The 19,706-nt window shown below is 39.6% G+C and overlaps 1 protein-coding gene across 3 annotated transcripts in view; it reads left to right on the top strand.

Annotated features, from left to right (window-relative positions):
- The window catches only part of PLEKHM3 (pleckstrin homology domain containing M3), a 178,644-nt gene that overhangs the window by 137,691 nt on the left and 21,247 nt on the right, over window positions 1-19,706 (top strand). For 2 of the 3 annotated variants that reach the window (XM_004764266.3, XM_013062300.2), the window contains one exon: window positions 15,644-15,801. In XM_004764266.3, coding sequence (XP_004764323.1) covers window positions 15,644-15,801 — 158 coding nt within the window. Of the gene's footprint in view, window positions 1-15,643; window positions 15,802-16,032; window positions 17,267-19,706 lie in introns of those variants that run through there. The other variant, XM_004764267.3, reaches the window with a different exon arrangement.

The raw sequence follows: 19,706 nt of genomic DNA, 5'->3' as shown, positions 1-19,706 counted from the left end.
ACTCTCTTCATCCATTTCATTTATCACCACCGTCCTCCCCACCGCCACCACACCCAGCAGCTACCACCAGCCTGTTCTCTATATCTGTGAGCTTGAGTTGGTTTGGGTTTGCCATGTTGTCACAAATGGCAAGATTTCATTCTTGTTAATAGCTGAGTAATATTCCTCTGTGTATGTGTCAGTTTCTGTATCCATTCACCAATCGATGAACACTTAGATTGTTTCTGTATCTTAGCTATTGTAAATAATGCTGCAGTGATCATGGGAGTGCAGATACCTTTTCTTGTTAGTATTTTCACTTTCTTCAGATAAATACCCAGAAGTGGAATTGCTGGATCACATGGTGGTTCTATTTTTAATTTTTTGAGGACCCTCCCTACCATATTCCATAGTGGGAGTGTTAAGGACGATTTAATGTTAAAACCTGTTTAACTATTAGGGCCTGCTTAGCTAAAGCGACTCCATATTGCCTAGGTAGCCATATTGTTGTTTACATACACGGACTTCATTCTGGGAATAAACGCCCCAGTAGTTCCTGGTGTCGGTTCCGGGTATCGATTCCGGGAGTAAACGCCTTAACAATAGAAGCCACGTACCTTGGGTCTGCGGTGATGCCCTATAAAACCAGCCTGTGAGATCGGGAGGGGGTCGCTGTCCTCGGAGGCGGCCCTGGTGGGTCAGTCTGACTTCTAATGCTTGGCATAGAATAAAGCTTTTTGCATAACTTTCACTTTGTCTCAGTCTCGTTCCCCCGGCAGGTCAGTCTGACTTCTAATGCTTGGCCTAGAATAAAGCTTTGCATAACTTTCACTTTGTCTCAGTTTCGTTCCTTTGATAATGGACCCCAACAGGAGCACCACATTCCCACCACCAGTGCACAAGGGTTCCCCTTTTCGCCAACACTTGTTATTTTTTGTCTTTTCAGTAACAGCCATTCTAAAAAATGCAATGTGGTAGCTCACTGTGGTTTTGATTTCTATTTCCATGGTGATTGGTGATGTTGAGCACCTTTCATGTACTTGTTGACCATCTGTATGTCTTCTTTGGAAAAACGTCTATTTAGATCCTCTGCTCATTTTTCTTTTTTTAACAAGCTTTAATTCACTTTGTTTTTCTTGTATAAAACTATGTGGTGGTGAGATGCCTGGGTGGTTCAGTTGGTTGAGCATCTGACTCTGATTTCAGCTCAGGTCGTAATCTCAGGGTCCTGGGATTGAGCCATTCATTGGGCTCCACTGGAAGTCTGCTTGAGATTCTCTTCCTCTGCCCTTCCCCCTGGGCATGTGCATGTGCTCTCCTCTCTCTCTCTCTCTCTCTTTCTGAAATTAATCAGTCTTTAAAAAAAAAAAAAAAAAACTATGTGATGCCTACAGCTGAGGCCTGGGTCTTCTGCATAGAGACTCAGGTGTAGGTCTCTACAAGATGATCAGTGAATTCCTGATAGGGAGACTTGGTGAACACAGTCTCTTTCCAGAGGTCAGTGGCGAGAGCCTTATAGGTTTTGGAAATGGCAGCAAAAGTAGCCTTGGCAGAGTTGCCCAGGGTGGCAGTGCAGCCCCTGGCCAAGGTGTACCTCTGCCCATTTTTCAATCAGATTTTTTTTTTCTGTTGAGTTGTAGGAGTTCTTTATATACTTTGTATATTAAATATCTGATTTACAGATATTTTCTCCCATTCACTAGTTGTCCTTTTATTTTGCTGATGGTTTCCTTTTTTGTGCAGAAGCTTTTTAGTTTGTTGTAGTCACACTTATTTATTTTGGCTTTTGTGGCCATTGCTTTTAGTATCAAATCCAAAAAAAAATCCTCACAAGACTGATGTCAGGGAGCTTTCACCTGTGTTTTCTTCTAGGCATTTTATGGTTTCAGGTCTTATATTCAAATCTTTAATCCATTTTGAGTTAACTTTTTGGCATTGTATAAAGTAGTGGTCCAGTTTGATTCTTTTATATGTGCCTGCCCAGTTTTCCCAGAACGGTGCATTGAAGAAACTATCCTTTTTCCATTGTATATTCTTGGCTTCTTTGTTATAAATTAATTGACCATATACCTGTGGGTTTATTTCCAGGCTGTCTATTCTGTACCATTGATCTGTGTGTCTGTTTCATGCCAATACCATATGGATTTGATTACTATAGCTTTGTAATATAGTTAGAAATCAGGTACCATGATACCTCCAGCTTTGTTCTTCTTTCTCAAGATTTGCCTTGGCTATCATACAGATCTTAGGATTGTTTTTTTCTATTTCTGTGAACAATGCTATTGAGATTTTGGTAGGAATATAACTCAATCTGTAGATTTCTTTGGGCAGTATGGACATTTTATCAAATACTAATTCTTCCAGTCTGTGAGCACAGAGTATCTCCATTTATTTGTGTCTTCAGTTTCTTTCATCAGTTTTTCTTATAGTTTACGGTGTGTAGTCTTTCATCTCCTTAAATTTATTCCTAGATATTTTATTCTTTTTTTTTTTAAAGATTTTATTTATTTGAGACTGAGAGAGAGCAAGCATGTGCTGGGGAGGGTCAGCAGGAGAAGCAGACTCCCCACTGAGCAGGGAGCCTGATGGAGGACTTGATCTGGGTCTCTTGAGGATCATGACATAAGCCGAAGGCAGTGGCCCAGCCAGCTGAGCTACCCAGACGCCCCTGTTTTATTCTCTTTGATGCAGTTGTAAATGGGATTGTTTTCTTAATTTCCCTTTATGATATTTCATTACAGATTTCTGTTTTTAAAGTCTTCCCTTCTCTCCCCCAACATACTACTCTGTAGAGGTAGCTTTCATTAACTATAGCTGGTCTGTCTTCTAGACATTTCTACACATTACAAATGTTAATTTTTAATTCAATTTAATTTTTTATTTTTTTGCAAATGGGATCAAGCAATACTACTTCCTGCATCTTGCCTTTCTCACTTAATAGTATCCTGTAGACTTCTAGGCACATGTGCACATTGTGTAGATAAAGATTAACCGGCTACATAGTATAGAGCTATCTTAATTTTTTTTTTAAGATTTATTTTATTTATTTTAGAGAAATAGAGAGAAAGCCCAAGCAGGGAAGAGGCAGAGGAGAGAAATCTCAAGCAGACTCCGCACTGAGCACAGGACCCACTGCAGGACTCAACCTTACAACCTCAAGATCAGGACCAGAGCCAAAACCAAGAGTCCGATGCTCAATCAACTGAGCCACCCAGAGTTATCTTAATCTTTAACCAGTGCATTCTTTCTCTGCTAGAACCAGTACTGCAGTAAACACCCTCATATATTTCCCTGAGCACTTGTGTAACTACATCTGTAGTGTAAATTAGTGAATACGACACTGCCAGGTCAAAGGGTAGATGTGCTTTGTAGTTTGAGAAGTATTGCCACTTGCCTTCTGAAAAGGTGGAACCAATTCTTACTTCCATTCAGTATCTTGAGAGTACCTGTTTTCCTACCCCTGCATTAGTTGTCTATATCAACAGTTTTTTAATCCTAGCCAATCTGATAAAAAGTAACTTCACAGTATTATTTTAATTGGCATGTTTTTCCACTGTAAGGTTGAGCATCTTTTTTATGTTATTTGCCATTTGTAGTTTTTATAAATTGCCTATTTATTTCATTAACCTGTATTTAAATTATATTATGGGTGTTTTTCTTATTATTTTAAAAGAACTCTTTCTATATTAAGAAAATGGGCACTTTTTGGTAATGACGGGAACTGCCCTTCCCAGTTGGTTACTGTCGTGCCACTTTGTAAGTGGTGTTTTGTATTTTACTAATTTTTTTTAAGGTTTATTTATTTATTTATTTGACAGAGAAAGAGAGAGAGAGAGATCACAAGTAGAGAGGCAGGCAGAGAGAGAGAGAGAGAGAAGCAGGCTCCCTGCTGAGCAGAGAGCCCGATGCGGGGCTCCATCCCAGGACCCCGAGATCATGACCTGAGCCAAAGGCAGCGGCTTAACCCACTGAGCCACCCAGGCGCCCTGGTGTAGAAAATTTTACTAATTTTTAAATTTTATCTATTCACATTTATCTCTCCTCTAGGGCTTCTAAGATTATAAAATATTTGCCTCATGTAAATATTTTTTGTCACATTTTTCTCTAATATTTTTGTAGTTTTAAAATACTTTTAGAGCTTTCTTTTTACATTTAAATCTCCAATGTAGGGGCACCTGGAGATGTCCAGCATATGAATGCCACAAACACAGTAGATAATATTCTTCAAAAACAGGATGTATGAAATCGTAATCAGTACTGTGCGGTGAGTGGTGGTTTACTGCTTGTTGACTCCTTGAAGCAAAGAAGAGAAATTACCAGCCGTCTTGAGACAATGGCACACCAGCCAATAAAGAGCACCTCCTTCGGTTTATAGGCAAGGTTGTTTTTCCTCATGCCAGTAATCCAGCCGCTTACTAGATCACAGCCTTCTAGCCAAAAACTCATTTTGGTTTCTCATTTAATCTTAGGCACTGCTGGTCTCATAAAAGCTGTTAAGTAATAATAATGGTGAGCACTTACGTTGTGCTTTTAGTCCATAAGTGCTATCTAAACTTGAACTAATTAAAGGCATTGATGAAAGGAAGGGATTTGCAGACGTCTTCCGGAAAACTCATATCTGGTTGCACACCTGTGAGGGGATGATTCCTAAAAAGCATTAACTCCCCCTTTGAATGGCACTCAGCAAGCAGACGAATAAAAAGCTGGTGACATTATTTCACTTCTTTTGAAAATTTCCTTGGCTATCTTCTAATTAGTCTGGTCAAACTCACCTTTTATCTATCTCCCCAGATACTCCTTTTCTACATTCCTGGGGGTATTCAGCAAGCTCCTTTTGATGTTCTCCCTGATGGTTAATCACAAAATCATAGAATCTTCAAACTGAGAGGGATCCTTATTGATCCTGCAGTTTCGAATGACGTAGTGCCGTCCCTTGATTCCGTGGCTGAGGAGGCCGAGCGCAGAGAAGTGAAGCGACTGACCGAACGGGTTGTGCAGCTCACCAGCCCCAAGGCTGGGACTGAAGCCTGGGCGCCCCACTCCCCTCGCAGCCCTCCGTCAGCGCTGTCCTTGGTTCTTTCTGTGAGCATTTCAACTTGCCTTGACGATTTAAAAAAAATTTTTTTTTTCTTTTCTGTTTCCATCCTTTCCCTACTTCTCCTTCCCTTCTTTACTTTCTGCCTTTTCTGACTCTCCTATCCGTCCATGATCAGGTAATTTTGCTTTTATTTCTCCTGGTGTCTCTGTATCCCTTCGAATGTGGAGTCTCTTGTTGTTTTCTGGGAAGATCTTTTATAGTGGTCTCTCTGAAAAGCCATCCTTCTCTTATTTCTCCCACAGTTCATGCATAGAGGGAGTTGTTTTGTTTTGCTTTGCTTTTTCCAGCTGTAGCTGCTTCTCCTTTTACGAAGCTGCTTCTCTAGTTTTGGTAAGTAGGCTAGGCTTGAAGTTGATGTTAAGTCCATTTTTGTCACAGAACTTGTGGCTGCTTTAACTGCTGATTTTCCCAGTAGTTTAACCATGAATAATGTAATATTTAAAATCATATTCCGTATTCAGAAGACAACACAAGATGTGACCAAATACCGTTATACAAGGAGCAAATATGTTGGACCAAAAAATCTTCCTGTAAACCAGTGGCAGATCCAGTTCGGTTCAAATTTGTGGGTAGATGTCGATGCAGATGTAGACAGCACATCTTGCCTCCAGGCCGGGACTGAAATCATTTAGAAATCCTCTGTTTCTACATGGTGGGTCAGTAGGCACCCAGGGACCTCAGAATTCCCAGGCTGAACCAAACCTAGACGCTTCAGTCTGACCTCGGATGCCCTTAGGAAGGCCCCTTCCTAGAGTAATGAAAGGTCCTTGAGGAAGGGGAATCTGAATCTGTCACCAAACAGCCGGGTGATCTCGTGCAGCTCACATCACCACAGGGCTACAGTTTTTTCAGATATTAAGTAAGGAAGATGAGTTTAAAAGACCATTTAGGGCTTTTCCTTATTACTCTTCAGTGAGTCAGTAATATCTTAACTAGAGCCAAAATGAACATTAGAGACCTGCATATAATTTATTTCAGACATAACAACTAAGTAACTCAGTAGGGAATCAAAATTCTGCTGACCGTACCATGAGAATTTTCTGGGACTATCTCAATTTAAAATTCTTTAATCTATTTTCCTCATAAATACAGTACCTCAGTCAGACCATGTGACCTGTCTTGGGGCTCACGGCGCGTGGACCACATAATTGTACTCACCCTTTGCAGTGATGCTTCCACTGAAGTTCTCTAGTGGCCCCAGAGGCACGTTACCCGCTGCAGAGAAACTCTGTCCCAGCCCGTATATTTTTATGAATAAGAAATTCGTGTTCTTCGGTTCACCTTTGCCACTCACCTATTAAATGAAATTGAAATTATTTTTCTTTTATTCCCTGAGACTTTTTCCAGTGGGAGGCGGAATGCGATTTGATGGAAATGATGACCACTCACAAATCTACCCAATTACATCAACCAGATTAAATTGTCACATAGTTTACAAAGTCTAAGTAGAAATTGTCCCATTTGGGAGAGGCTCAGACAAGAGCTAATTGGCAACCTCCTAATCCACCTGCTGTGAAGTGCTTGATTAGCCAAAGTTTCTGTCCTGTGAGCGGGGTGGGGAGCAGCTGATCAGAGTTTTGTTTATGCCCCAACCTCCAGCCCTGAGCCATTATAGGGACCTCAGGGGCACCTGGGTGGCTCAGTCAGTTAAGCATCCCAGTCTTGGTGTCCGCTCAGGTCATGATCAGGGTTGTGAGATCCAGCCCCTCGTCGGGCTCTGCGTTCAGCAGCAGCAGAGAGTCTGTCCTCTCCCTATGCCCCTACCCCCACTCAAGCTGTCCCTGTCTCTCTTTAGAAAGAAAACGAAAAGGAGCTCAAAGGCTAGTTATGGGAAAATGGTTTTTTGGTTTGGTTTTTTTTTTTTTTTGAAAATGGGGTTTTAACAAACTTTTTGAAATAGGAAAATATTACACTAGTTATTTTCTTTTTCTCCCCTTTTTAAAGTAAGTTCTATGCCCAATGTGGGTGAACTCACAACTCCGACATCCAGAGTCCCATGCTCCGACTGAGCCAGCCAAGTGCCCCTGGTTATTTTCTATTTTTAAGAAAAATAATATGGTGGTATATATATATATTTTTTTTTCTATGTTTAAGGACTTAAAGAACGGTAAAATTTGGAATTGAATGAAGATGAGTGTTAGGGTTTTCAAACCTGAGCAGAATCTATGGACTGTTTTTTCCTAGCTCTCCACAAACTCACCTGACCGAGATCACAGACTTCATGGTACCCACGTGTTAAAGTTGAGAAATGGCACTCAAAGGAAAAATAGTGACCACAACCTTTCACGGTCCTCTGGGCCAAGCATATGCAAACTAAATTATATTTGAAATCATTTTACAGTGTGTAGCAGTTTTGGTTCTTTCATTTCATCAAGCTTGCTTGTTACTAGTGAGTGGCAGGGGCTTTGCTTACCATGAATGGGGTCTTCTGGTTAGACTTTTACGGAGGGGCCCTCTGTCGTGTGCAACGGCGCTCTTTATCAGTGTTCCCAACAGTTGCCCAGAATCTAGATGTTACACGATGGCCGAGGAATGCTTGTATTGGAATGGAAGGGAACTTAACAAATCAGGGGAAAGGAGTGAGCCAATGCATAAAGAAATTCAATGAGAAAGAGTTTCTTCTTTTTTCTTGCCCAAGTTACTAGTGGTCTGTCCCTCTCCCCCCGTAAATTTTGAATGGTGTGGTGGTGCCAAGGGAGTGAAGGTAACGGACATAAAAGAATCATTTGTGCCCTTTTGCCAATCCCACAGATCTCTATTGGCCACAGACCTTGAACATGACACTGCAATTTCCTGGTGCCACACATGAGTAATAAGCAGCTGTTTCTGAAACTGTGGTTTGGAGAAGGCAGCACTAGGTTATTTTTTAACTTAATTGTAATTTTTGATTGGTCTGCAAGAAAGTAAATCAAATAAAGTCTGTTGTCTTAGTCTGCAAGAAAGCCATAGGCCTCAAATTCCAACGCTGACCGTCTTGACCAGAATAGAAAGGGGGGAAAATGTGTGTATCCCTGAGCTGGAAGTTCAACCAGGCCGCTTCCGTGGGCTGCAGTCCCACAGGAAGGGTCAGCATAGTTGGTGTATTGGTCAGCCAGCTGGAGGATGAAAAGTGACACTGGATGGCTCCTTGAGTTTTAGAAGTACCTGAAATGACGCATGCAAAGAATTTGTAGAAAGACTGCAAAAGTAAACAATAGCAAAATTAGGCAGAAGATAGCATCTTTTTTTTTTTTTTTAAGATTTTATTTATTTATTTGGCAGACAGATCACAAGTAGGCAGAGAAGCAGGCAGAGAGAGAGAGAGGAAGAGAAGCAGGCCTCCTGCTGAGCAGAGCCCAATGCAGGGCTCGATCCCAGGACCCTGGGATCATGACCTGAGCCGAAAGCAGAGGCTTTGACCCACTGAGCCACGCAGGCGCCCCAATAGCATCTTGATGTCGTTGCCTTTTGTCCTTATCCTTGCATGTGATGAGAGGACACAGAATTCTAAATCACAGATGAGAGTGTGTATTCTTCGACTACCTGACCAGTAAAATACCTCTGAAATAATCACACATGCACACCCTCCCACTAAGTCAGTCAGACTTAGTACCTTCCTTAGTACAAGAAATGAAGCGTAATGGAAAACAGAAGCAAACTCATTTTGCCTCTTTGGGGCATCTGCCTTTTTCTCAAGCAAGGGGGCAGTTTGGTATAGGAAGGCGAAGGAGAAGTGCAGGGGCTTGGGAGATGTGGGAAGAGCTACAGATGTTTTCTGCTAATTACTTTGTCATGATTTTGTTCACGTAGACTGGCCACTTGGGCAAAGTCAGTCGAAGGGTAAATAAACCTCATGTCAGTCTAGTTCACCTCCACTCCTGACATCCTGAAATGACCACTTGGTTAACGAAAACCACTCTCTTTGTTACGCTAAACATGGAATGGCCTTGTGACTTTTGACAGATTATTCCAAAGTTATATTAACCTGTGCTAATTACAAGTAAGAAAAGATTAAGAAGGACAGTTTCCCAGTGTTGCTAAGGTGTTCTTTTATGTGAGTGATACAGCTCAAGCTTGAGATGTGTTAAATGTCTCTCCCCAGCATTCTGCCTTCCACGTGAGCCCCGCTCTCTTACTCATAGCAGTATTAAAGGGAATGGAACTGACCTCTTTACCTTAATTTCTACTGATCCCATCCAAACAGAAAGACACTTTGATGCCTTAAAAATGACATACAGGGTGCCTGGGTGGCTCAGTCGGTTAAGTGTCTGTTGATTTTAGCTCAGGTCCCGATCTCAGAGCTGTGAGGTCAGACTCTGCGCTGGGCACGGAAGTTGCTTGAGATTCTCTCTCCCTCTCTCCCTTGGCCTTTCCTCCCCTACTCCCTACTTGCACTCTTTCTTTCTAGTAAATAAATCAAGTCTTTAAAAATGACGTATTTAAAAAAAGGCCTTTATCCCCCCCTCTGCTGTAAATCTCAAGTGTTTGAAAGAAGGAATGAATCTAAATCATGAAAGTTTCTGTTTAGATTAAGATAAACTAATCGTAAGCAATTATTTATTAATTAATTGTTCTAAGTTAGACATTGTGTCCAGTGCTTTCGTTTTATTAGATCTGATCCATCCTCAACCCTGCAAGGTAGATATTATCCTAATTTTTCTGTTGCGGAACTGAGGCTTGAAAAGGTTAAGTAACTTGCCAACGTCTCGTGGCTGGCAGGCGGATGAACTAGAATTTGTACTCAGATCAGCTTTGCCTTTTCCACTCTGCTGCTTCCCAGTACCCAGAGACAACTAAGTTCTAAGGCAGTATGGAAAACTCTGTAATGTCAGCCTCTCTGGGAGAGATGAATCAAACTACCACACACCAGAAAATACAGCCAAGCTGTCAAGAAGCAAAAACGACGATAGTCAGATTTGGTTTTGTTTTGTTTTTTTTTAAACAAGCTTTGGCCGGTTTTATTAAAGAAGCAGTTCTGTGGTTTACTTTGTCCTGATCAGTCCTGACTTGCTCTCAGTGATATCAGAATCCCCTGGATCAACTCTGATCTAAATGCACAGTTCGTGGAACTTCTACCCTGCCAGGCCCTGTTGATGACGACGGCTGTTGTCTCAAGGCAGTAACACTCCCTAGGCAGGAGCTCCAGTTGGGGGTTGGCATAAAGAGTTCTCATGTCTGACTTCTCTCAGGCTTTGCCCTTTTTGGCCAACTTGCTGGCTTGTTGGACATTGGACTTTGTCCAACCCATAGTCATTTTCCAGGTCCACTGGCAACCTGGAGGCTCTTTTCTATGTTGTTCTCAGTTGGAACATGAAGGTAGTGGCTCCTCAGGCTTTGGTCCTCTTTGAGGCCACCATCTTCGTGATGTTTATGGAATATGTCCCTAACCTCAAGCCCCCACCAGGATGGCTAGGAATTGGGAGTGAAAGCTACAAGACTCTCGGAGGCAGGAGGAGGTGGTGGAGTCAGGACTCTTGATTTTTTTTTTTTTTAAAGATTTTATTTATTTATTTGTTAGAGAGAGAGAGACAGAGCAAGAGCGAGCACAGGCAGAGTGGCAGGCAGAGTCAGAGGGAGAAGCAGGCTCCCCGCAGAGCAAGGAGACCGATGTGGGACTCGATCCCAGGACGCCGGGATCATGACCTGAGCCGAAGGCAGCTGCTTATCCAACTGAGCCACCCAGGCGTCCCCACTTGATTTCTTTTTAAGCAATTATCCAGAGCAAAGATATACCTGATTTTTGTTTTTTAAAGGATGTGGTCACTTTTTAAAAGATTTTATTTATTTATTTATTTATTTGAGAGAGAGAGAGAGAGGGTGCACATGAGAGTGGGGTAAAGGGCAGAGAGAGAAGCAAAGTCCCTGCTGAAGGGAGCCTGATATGGCGCTTGATCCAGGAACTCCAGGATCCTGACCTAAGCTGAAGGCAGATGTTTAACTGGATGAGCTACCCAGGTCCCCCTGTAATGTCTAGTTTTTAAAAAGAACTCGAGATTTCACACCTAGCACTTAACTTCTCTTAGTGATGAAACCTTTAGACCAGAAGCCAGAAGAGTGTTTCTATTTCCAATGCTGTTAGCAGTTGTATTCAAAGACAGGCTCTAAACCTCCTAAATTTATCTGTACCTCTGGAAAACTGTAAGTATGAGGTTTTCTTTTCTATAGTATTAAAGAATTGTACATAAATTCTAAAATAAATGCACAGACTATTACCTCATTTTTCTGGAGGAAAAACTTTCAGCATCTTCAGCTCTTTGGCACGTGGCCATGACCCTAAGCTAACAAATAGGAAGAACAATTAATCAACTATAAGCAGCAAAAAAAAAAAAAAAAAAAGAAGAAGTTCCTGAACAGCTAAGCAGCCACCAGCTCCACGCGGTCCTATGCTCCTCCCTAAGTCACACAGCAGAATGATTGAAAATATTTGTGACACAAAGACAGCCCGAACACGCAACTGTGCTGCCCGGGAGAAAAACAGGAAGGCATCCCTGGTCAGTCAGCAAGAACTCATGTCTGGCAGAGAGAGGATACTGAAAATAAGTGTGAGACTCAGTCTTTGCCTTCAAGCAATTTACATTCTTAGACTGCTCCATATAAAATCACATTTTATCGGTCGTATTTTTTTTATGTTCAGTCTAGTTGGATAAGCATAACAATCACATGTTAAACGATACTAAAGAGTACAAAACAGCATCAAGTTCTGTGTTAAATTATATGATATAAAAGTAAATCATACGAAGCACAAGAGATCTGTAACAGCTGAAGTAGCCAACAATGGCTTTCCAGATCAAGCTGACTAGATCTGAGCCATGAAACCTTGGTGAAATTTAAATAAGTGTTAAGTGAAACCTGAGATCAAGGAAAGGACATGACTGAAGGCACAGGAGAAAGAGGAAGCATATTCTATACAGGGAAAAATTTTCTCGCAATGGAAGATACATAGTAAGAAATGGAAAATAAGCTTGGATAAGTAGTGTAGAATCAGCTTACGGAGACACTTGCACACCAAGCAAAAATGGAAGCTCAGGTCTTGTCCAGTCCCCTCGTACACTGAGCACCTAGAACATAGTCACTCAGTAGCATTTTACGAAATGAATGAGTGAAGCGTTCTTACTAATAACAAAATGATTAGATAACAAAATAACAAATAACAAACTAATAACAAAATAACAAGATTCGAAAGAAGAGATGATACTTGATAAAAATGATATCCAAAACTGATTGGTGTATATGCAGGATGGGCCAAAGGGAAAAGACTGGCATCCAAAAATAAAACTAGAAGATGATTTCGTTAATCTAGAGAGGAATTATAATAGCTGGGGCAAGATAGGAAGAAAAGACTTGCACCAGAGATATTCAAAAGAAAACCAGCGTGAACATTGAAAACATTATGCTGAGTGAAAGAAGCCAGTCACAAAAAACCCATATATTGTATGAGAGTCTATTTATATGAAATGTCCAGAAGAGGTAAATCTATAGAGACAAAAAAAAAAAAAAAAATTACTGGTTCCCTAGGGCTTGGGGGAAGGGGGACAGGTTACAGGGGAAGAGGGAGTAACTGCTAATAGGTACAGGGTTTTTTGCAAGTGTTGATGAAATGTTCTAAAATTGACCGTGATGATGGTACACAACTCTGTGAGTATACTAAAAACCATTTAATTGTAGACTTTACATAGGTGCATTACATGGCACATGAATTATATCTCAAAGATGTTATTAAAAAGGAGAGGGAATTAATAAATATGGTAAATGACAATATATATATGTTTGATGGTGTAAAATGAACCATTCACCGTAGACTACGTAATTTCCAGTTTGAGTCTCATGGAAATAGTAGAATATCCGCTAACACTATTATTATGTAAAATTATTTTAGGATCACTGGATGATGAAATAAGCCATGGAACATAGTAAGAGATAAAATATTAGAAAGGAAGGGACCAACTTATTACATTCAGAAAACCCAAAAGATTCACCTAAAAATTATTTGGAGTCATGAAAATTCAGTAATATATATAAGATATACACAAATGTCAATATATTGTAAATATCGACAATAGCTAATAAGAAAAAATATTAGATAAAAGTTTAACCTTGAAATAACCTAAATAATAGTGTGAGTGGCTTATATAAGGGAAAAAACCCAAAATTTTATTAAGCAATAACAAATGAAGATTTAATAAAATGGAGATATAGGTGAGGTTCTTTGATAGGGAGAATAAATATTATAAAGATACCAGCTTGATCCCAGAACCCCAGGCAGATGCTTAAGCAACTGAGCCACCCAGATTAATTTTTTAAAGCTTATCAAAGTCTCCAGGTGGGAATTAATTTACATTTCTGTCAGTATAAATTTGGTGAAATATTTCAAAAGCCTTCAAATTGTTCATGGCCTTTATCTCAAAGAAGTTCTCTGATAGAGAAAAAAAAAAAATTATGGGATGCCCGGGTGGCTCAGTTGGTTAAGCATCTAACATCAGCTCAGGTCATGATCTCAGGGTCCTGGGATCGAGCCCCACATTGGGCTTCACACTCAGTGGGGAGTCTGTTTCTCCCTCTCACTCAACCCTCCTCTCTCTCTGTCTCTCAAATAAATAAAATCTTTAAAAAAGAAAAAAAACCTTTGTGCATAAGATGACCAGTCTTCTCCTTTAGATCCTAGATGATAACTTTCATGTCTTCCTCCATGTCTTCCCTTTACACCCTCAGTTCCTCCAAACAACTGTTACTCACCTGGTTTCCGTACTGTTCTATATCCTGATGTTTTCCTCTAAATGGACTGTATTTTGTTAGTGCATCTCAGCATGTGTCATTAACATTGGTTGTTTAGGAAAGAGTAACATAAGTAAAACCAAACCCAGCTGCACTGTTGTTACCGCATTTTAGAAATAACCCTATGACACATTGGAAAGTGTTTACCGGTGGTTGGTATAAGATTTGGTAGTGGTTATTTCTTAGAAAGTGTGTATCATGTGGTGGTATTAGGAGTCCATGTTACTGGAATTTATTGAATGTAATTGTTCTTAAGAAAAGATAAATAAAAGCAGGTAAACCTATGGCTTCCTAAAGGAAGTGCAGAGGAGATTAAGTGAAAGAATGGTGGAAAATGCACTTGCTTGACTCAGAAAACAGCCAGCATATTTTCCACCCCCTTTATTAAGAAAAAAAAAATCCAATCTTATAAAGCAGTGAACCTTATTTTTCTGCATCTTAATACAAAAATGTTTGGAAAAAACCAGCTTTTAAAATGCAAAAAAACTATATATATACACACATACATACAGAGTGAAAGACTTGGTTTTCCAACTATTCCCTTCCTTAGAGTTAACTGCTGTTACATTCATTTTTAAAACATCATAAGATTATTCCATGATGTTTAAAAACCACTTTGAGTTTTTTTGTCTCCAGTATTATGAATAGCTTCATTTTTTGCAAAATACATTATTACATTCCTTATAGTCTTTTTATCTGCTACTATTCACCTTGACATCATAATTTCTCTTGAAGTGTGATTTACTACATTTCTCTCAGATGTTATTTTTATGTAAAATTGTCATTTTAATTCTGTATTTATTTGAAAGTATCCAGCTATGTTACCAGTTATGTCCAGCTATTTCCCAATTAATCTTCATTGTTTTATATCAAAATCGGCATGTGTGTGCATGAATGAGAGAGAAGGCAGATTTTTTTCTTGTTAGTATTGAACTGCTGAAGACTTGGAGGCCTATTCAGTATTAGTTAAGTGAGGAAGGATCTGACTAGCCATTGGTTCCATCATGGTAATGGTGGGAGGCAGGCAGATGCAAAACAGCAGGACCTAGAAGCGACAAGGGCAGACTTTAGAGCCTGTGCCTCAGTAGGAGCAGGCAGCCCCTAGTCACAGCCAGGATCCTCAGCATATAGGAATTCAGGCCTACTTTTATTAAATCTGATGATTTTTCAGAAGAAGCCAAAATTCTGAATTTTTCTGTAAAATCTCCCAATTATCAAATTGGCTCATTTTCTAAAGCACTGAGAGATTTAAAACAAACAGACAAACAAAAAACCTTGGGCTCAGTGTGGCTCTCAGACTGTCAGATTGCAGCCTCTTTATATTCATACTTAGCAGCAAAGGAAACCTATTTTTCCACATTTGTTACATGTTTTAGGGGAGATGGTAAGAAAGCTGTACTGTTAACTCATCAGAAGATAGATATTATTGAATTTACAACATAAAATTCTACATTAATATTTACCTTGTCTGTTTTCTATTTGGGGAAATCCACCACATCCCACTTATACCTCACCAAAACGGTAAGTTGGATTATAAAGTAGCGTTCCCCATTTGTCCTCAATTCCCTGTATCACACTATAGAGAAAGAGGAATACAGAAGAAGTTTCAACATCTTCATTTTCCAACCTCCAGTGGTTTAAACCAGACAGTTCTTTTGGAGTGAAAGTACCATGTCTTTTCTTTCTCACAGTTGCTGAGAAATTATAATTAGAGGTTTTCCTGTTGTGTAAAGGAAAGGAATTCCAGTCATCCGGTGTCTACAAGACTTCGGTTCTCAATGGATTTGCTTCTCTGTCCCATTTCTCTTTCTACAGGTGATAGAGGGGAAGCTGGCTCCATTCTTGGGCAAGGTCATTAAATTTGCCACCTCACACGTGTACAGCTGCAGTCTTTGTAGCCAGAAGGGGTTCATCTGTGAAATCTGTAACAATGGAGAGATCCTCTACCCTTTTGAAGATATTTCAACAAGCAGGTACAGAATCTCTTGTCTTACAAAAGTACACCTGAATGTGTCACATGCTCTTTTACTTGGTCAGATGAGGACAACTTTCAGTCAAGTACGGTATCTCGGTCTCTTACCTTGTAGCCGATTTCCCTTATTCTCGGAGAACATTTTTTACCCTTTGGTTTCCTATGTTTATTCTCTGCTCACCAGAATGAGATAAGAGTTGCAAAGAAACGTCACCTATCTCTGCCTTCTTAGGTAATGAAGCGTGTTCAGATTCATTTTTAGAATGAAGATCCGGGAGGAAGAATCCTCACAACACTTCAGGGCTAAGTGACAGGCCATGGGAAATCGCAGACTTAGAGTAAGGCTAAAACTGGACCGACCGCCAGGAATAAAACTACAAGACACTGGGGAACAGCTCTCTGGCTCACCACATGCTTTTCTCCACAGATGCGCTGCAGTGTGGTGATGAAAGTTTTAGGATCCAAAGGAGAGAAAAGTGGGAGTTTGTGTGGGATTATTTTTCTAACCAAAGTAATATTTGGGCATCATCACATTCATTGATTGATGGATGATTTTCTTCTCCCACTAACTTGAGAGTGGGGTTTTTTACTATTGCTTTTCTTGAATCACAAAATGATACATATCACTTTTCCTTTTATTCCAAAAGCATCATAGAAATATATACCGTTTATGTGTCTGTGCACTGGCTTCTTTGGCCATGAAATCATGCCTCATTTCCCACCCAGCAGGGCTCACTTACACTGTGGTTCAGAACAGAAGGGAAGGCACGTAGCCAGGGCGGGCTGAAGCATGTAGAGTGAAGAGAAGATATTAAGAGTTGACTCAGCCCTTCTGGCCTCTTCTTAAACCCAAAGACTCTTTGTAAACATAGACTCTTTGTAAACTTTGGAACTTGGGTTGGCCCCACACACAGAAAGACACACACACACACACACTCCAACCTCATTTCCTGAATACAGGTCCCCAACTCTTAGCCTAGAGATTATAGACTTCTTTAAAATGTACACCACACAAAAACTTGTACACAGATGTTCATAGCAGTATTCATAATAGCCAAAAAGTGGAAACCGCATAAATGTCCATTAACTGATGAATGGATAAACAAGATGTGGTATATCCATACAATGGAATACAATTCAGCCTGAAAAGGAACCTGACTGATACATGCTGCCAGTGTAGGTGAACCTCAAAACCATTACACCAGGTGAAAGAAGCTAGTCACAAAGGGCCACATATTTTATATTCTGTGTATATGAAATGTCCCAAATAGCCAAATCCATAGAGAAAGAATGTAGATTAGTAGTTTCCCGGGACATCAGGGAAACGAAAGAGAGTAACTCCTACTGGGTACAGATTTGTTTTAGGGGGGACAGAAATGTCCCGGCATTACTGTGGTGATGGTTACAAGGTCTTTTTTGAGTATGTTAAAAATCAGCGAATTGTATACTTTAAAAGAATGAATTTTATGGTATATATATATTGCAATCAATGTTTAATAAAAAAATTAAATTAAAAAATGCTTCCAGGGTGCCTGGGTGGCTCAGTGGGTTAAGCCGCTGCCTTCGGCTCAGGTCATGATCTCAGGGTCCTGGGATCGAGTCCCGCATCGGGCTCTCTGCTCAGCAGGGATCCTGCTTCCTCCTCTCCTCTCTCTGCCTGCCTCTCTGCCTACTTGTGATCTCTCTCTGTCAAATAAATAAATAAAAAATCTTTTAAAAAAAATGCTTCCAACTGTATAAACCATATGCTAGGTCACAAAACAAGCTTCAAATTTTTTTGAAAGATTTTATTTATTTATTTGAGAGCAAGAGAGAGAGTGAGCAAGCACAAGCATGGGGGAGGGGCAGAGGGAGAAACAAACTCCCCACTAAACAATTACCAAAATTGGGTAATTTGGGACCTGATCCCAGGACCCTGTGATCATGACCTGAACCGAAGGTAGACACAACCAACTGAGCCACCCAGGTACCCCACAACTTTCAATAAATTTTTAAAAAATTGAAACCATATCAAGTATATTCTCTGATACATTGAATTAAGATCTTCAATAGAAAACAGTCTGAGAAACCCTAAGAAATATTTGGAAATTAAACAATATACCCTAAAAAATTCTATATCAGAGAAAAAATAAATTATGAGAGAAATATGAAATATTTTTAAATGAATAAAAATGAAATATAACATGTATGGAATGCTGCTAACATAGTACTTAGAGTGAAACCTACAGCTATAAACATACCATGAAAAACTTGTCAGAAAAAAAAAGAAAAAAGGTCTCAAATCCATTACCAAAAAACTCCACTTTAAGAGTCTAGATAACAAAGAGCAAACTAAATCCAAACCAAGCAGAGGAAAGGAAAGAGTAAAGATTTGAGCAGATATCAATGAGATGAAAGATAGAAAAAGAATACATCAATGAAACCACAAGTTGGTCTTTGGAAGAATCAATAAAATTGATGACTCTTTGGCTAGGACCAAGAAATTAAGAGAAAAGACACAACTACTCAAAATCAGGAAGGAAAAAGCAATTAAAAAAATTATAAAGGGATAGCATAAATGACTTTATTCCAACAAATTAGACAGCTTAGATGAAATGGGTAAATATCTAGAAAGACAAGTTACCAAAATAGACTCAAGAAGAAATAGAAATATGAATAGCCCTATAACAAGTAAAAAAACTGAATTAGTCGTTTTTAAATCTTCCCATAAAGAAATAAGATGGCCTCATGGATTAATTTTGTTGAATATTTAAAGAAATAATACCAGTCCTTCACAAAGGGATAAAGAGAGGCATTACCTAATGATAATGGGGTCAGTTTTCCAAGAAGACACGATAGTCAACGTGTACGAGCAGAGTCAAGATACATGCGGCAAAAGAATCAATAGAACTATGAGGAGAAACAAACCCACAACTATACATACATCTCCACTATTAGTGAGACTTCAGCACCTGTCTGTCAGTAATTGACAGATCCAGCAGCAAGAAATCAGCTTATCATTAAACTGAAAGGCACTATCAATCAACTGGATCTAATTGACGGCTTTGCCAATTCATGTTGTTCATCCAACAACAACAGAATATGCATTCTTCTCAAGCTCACATGAACGTTTTAACAAGAGAGACCATATTCTGAGCCATAAAATACATCTGAACAAATTTACAAAAATAGATATCATGCAAAGTACGCTCTCAGGCCATAATGTAATTAAACTAGAAATCAGTAACAGAACAATACCTACAAAATTCCAGCGTATTTGGGGGTTAATGATATATCTCTAAATAACATATGAATTGATAATTTATGTCCACACAAAACCTTGCACACAGATGTCTATAGTGTGTCTACTCATAATCGCCAAAAACTGGGAACAACCAAGATGTCTTTCATGTGTCAATGGATAAATAAACTGTGGTATATCCATGCAATGGAATATTTTCCAGCGATTAAAGAAATGAACTATCAAACCACAAAAGGACACAGAAGCAACTGAAATGCATATTACAGAGTGAAAGAAGCCAGTCTGAAAAGGCTACCTACTGTATGAGTCCAACCATATGACATTCTGAAAGGGGCAAAACCATAGACAGTAAAAAATAAAATAAAATCAGTGATTACCAGGGGCTCCACGGTACATAAGGAAAGATGAATAGGTAAAGCACAGGAATATTTTGGGGCAGTAAAGTTATTCTTCCCATTACACATTTGTCAAAACCCATAGAACTGTACAACACAGAGTGAACCTTAGACTGTGGACTTCAGTTGATAATAATGTATCAGTGTTAGTTCATTCATCATAACCAATTTACCACACTAATGCAAGTTTTTGATAATAGAGAAAACTAGGGGTGAGGGTAGTAATATGGAGACTCTGTACTATCTACTCACTTTTTGTCAATCTAAAAC

This window comes from Mustela putorius, unplaced genomic scaffold (genome assembly GCF_011764305.1).
Source record: "Mustela putorius furo isolate JIRA1106 unplaced genomic scaffold, ASM1176430v1.1 tig00000275_pilon_pilon_pilon, whole genome shotgun sequence".
In the NCBI taxonomy this organism is placed as follows: domain Eukaryota; kingdom Metazoa; phylum Chordata; class Mammalia; order Carnivora; family Mustelidae; genus Mustela; species Mustela putorius.
The sequence above is the reverse complement of the archived record's forward strand: the minus strand, read 5'-3'. Positions and strand labels throughout refer to the sequence as shown.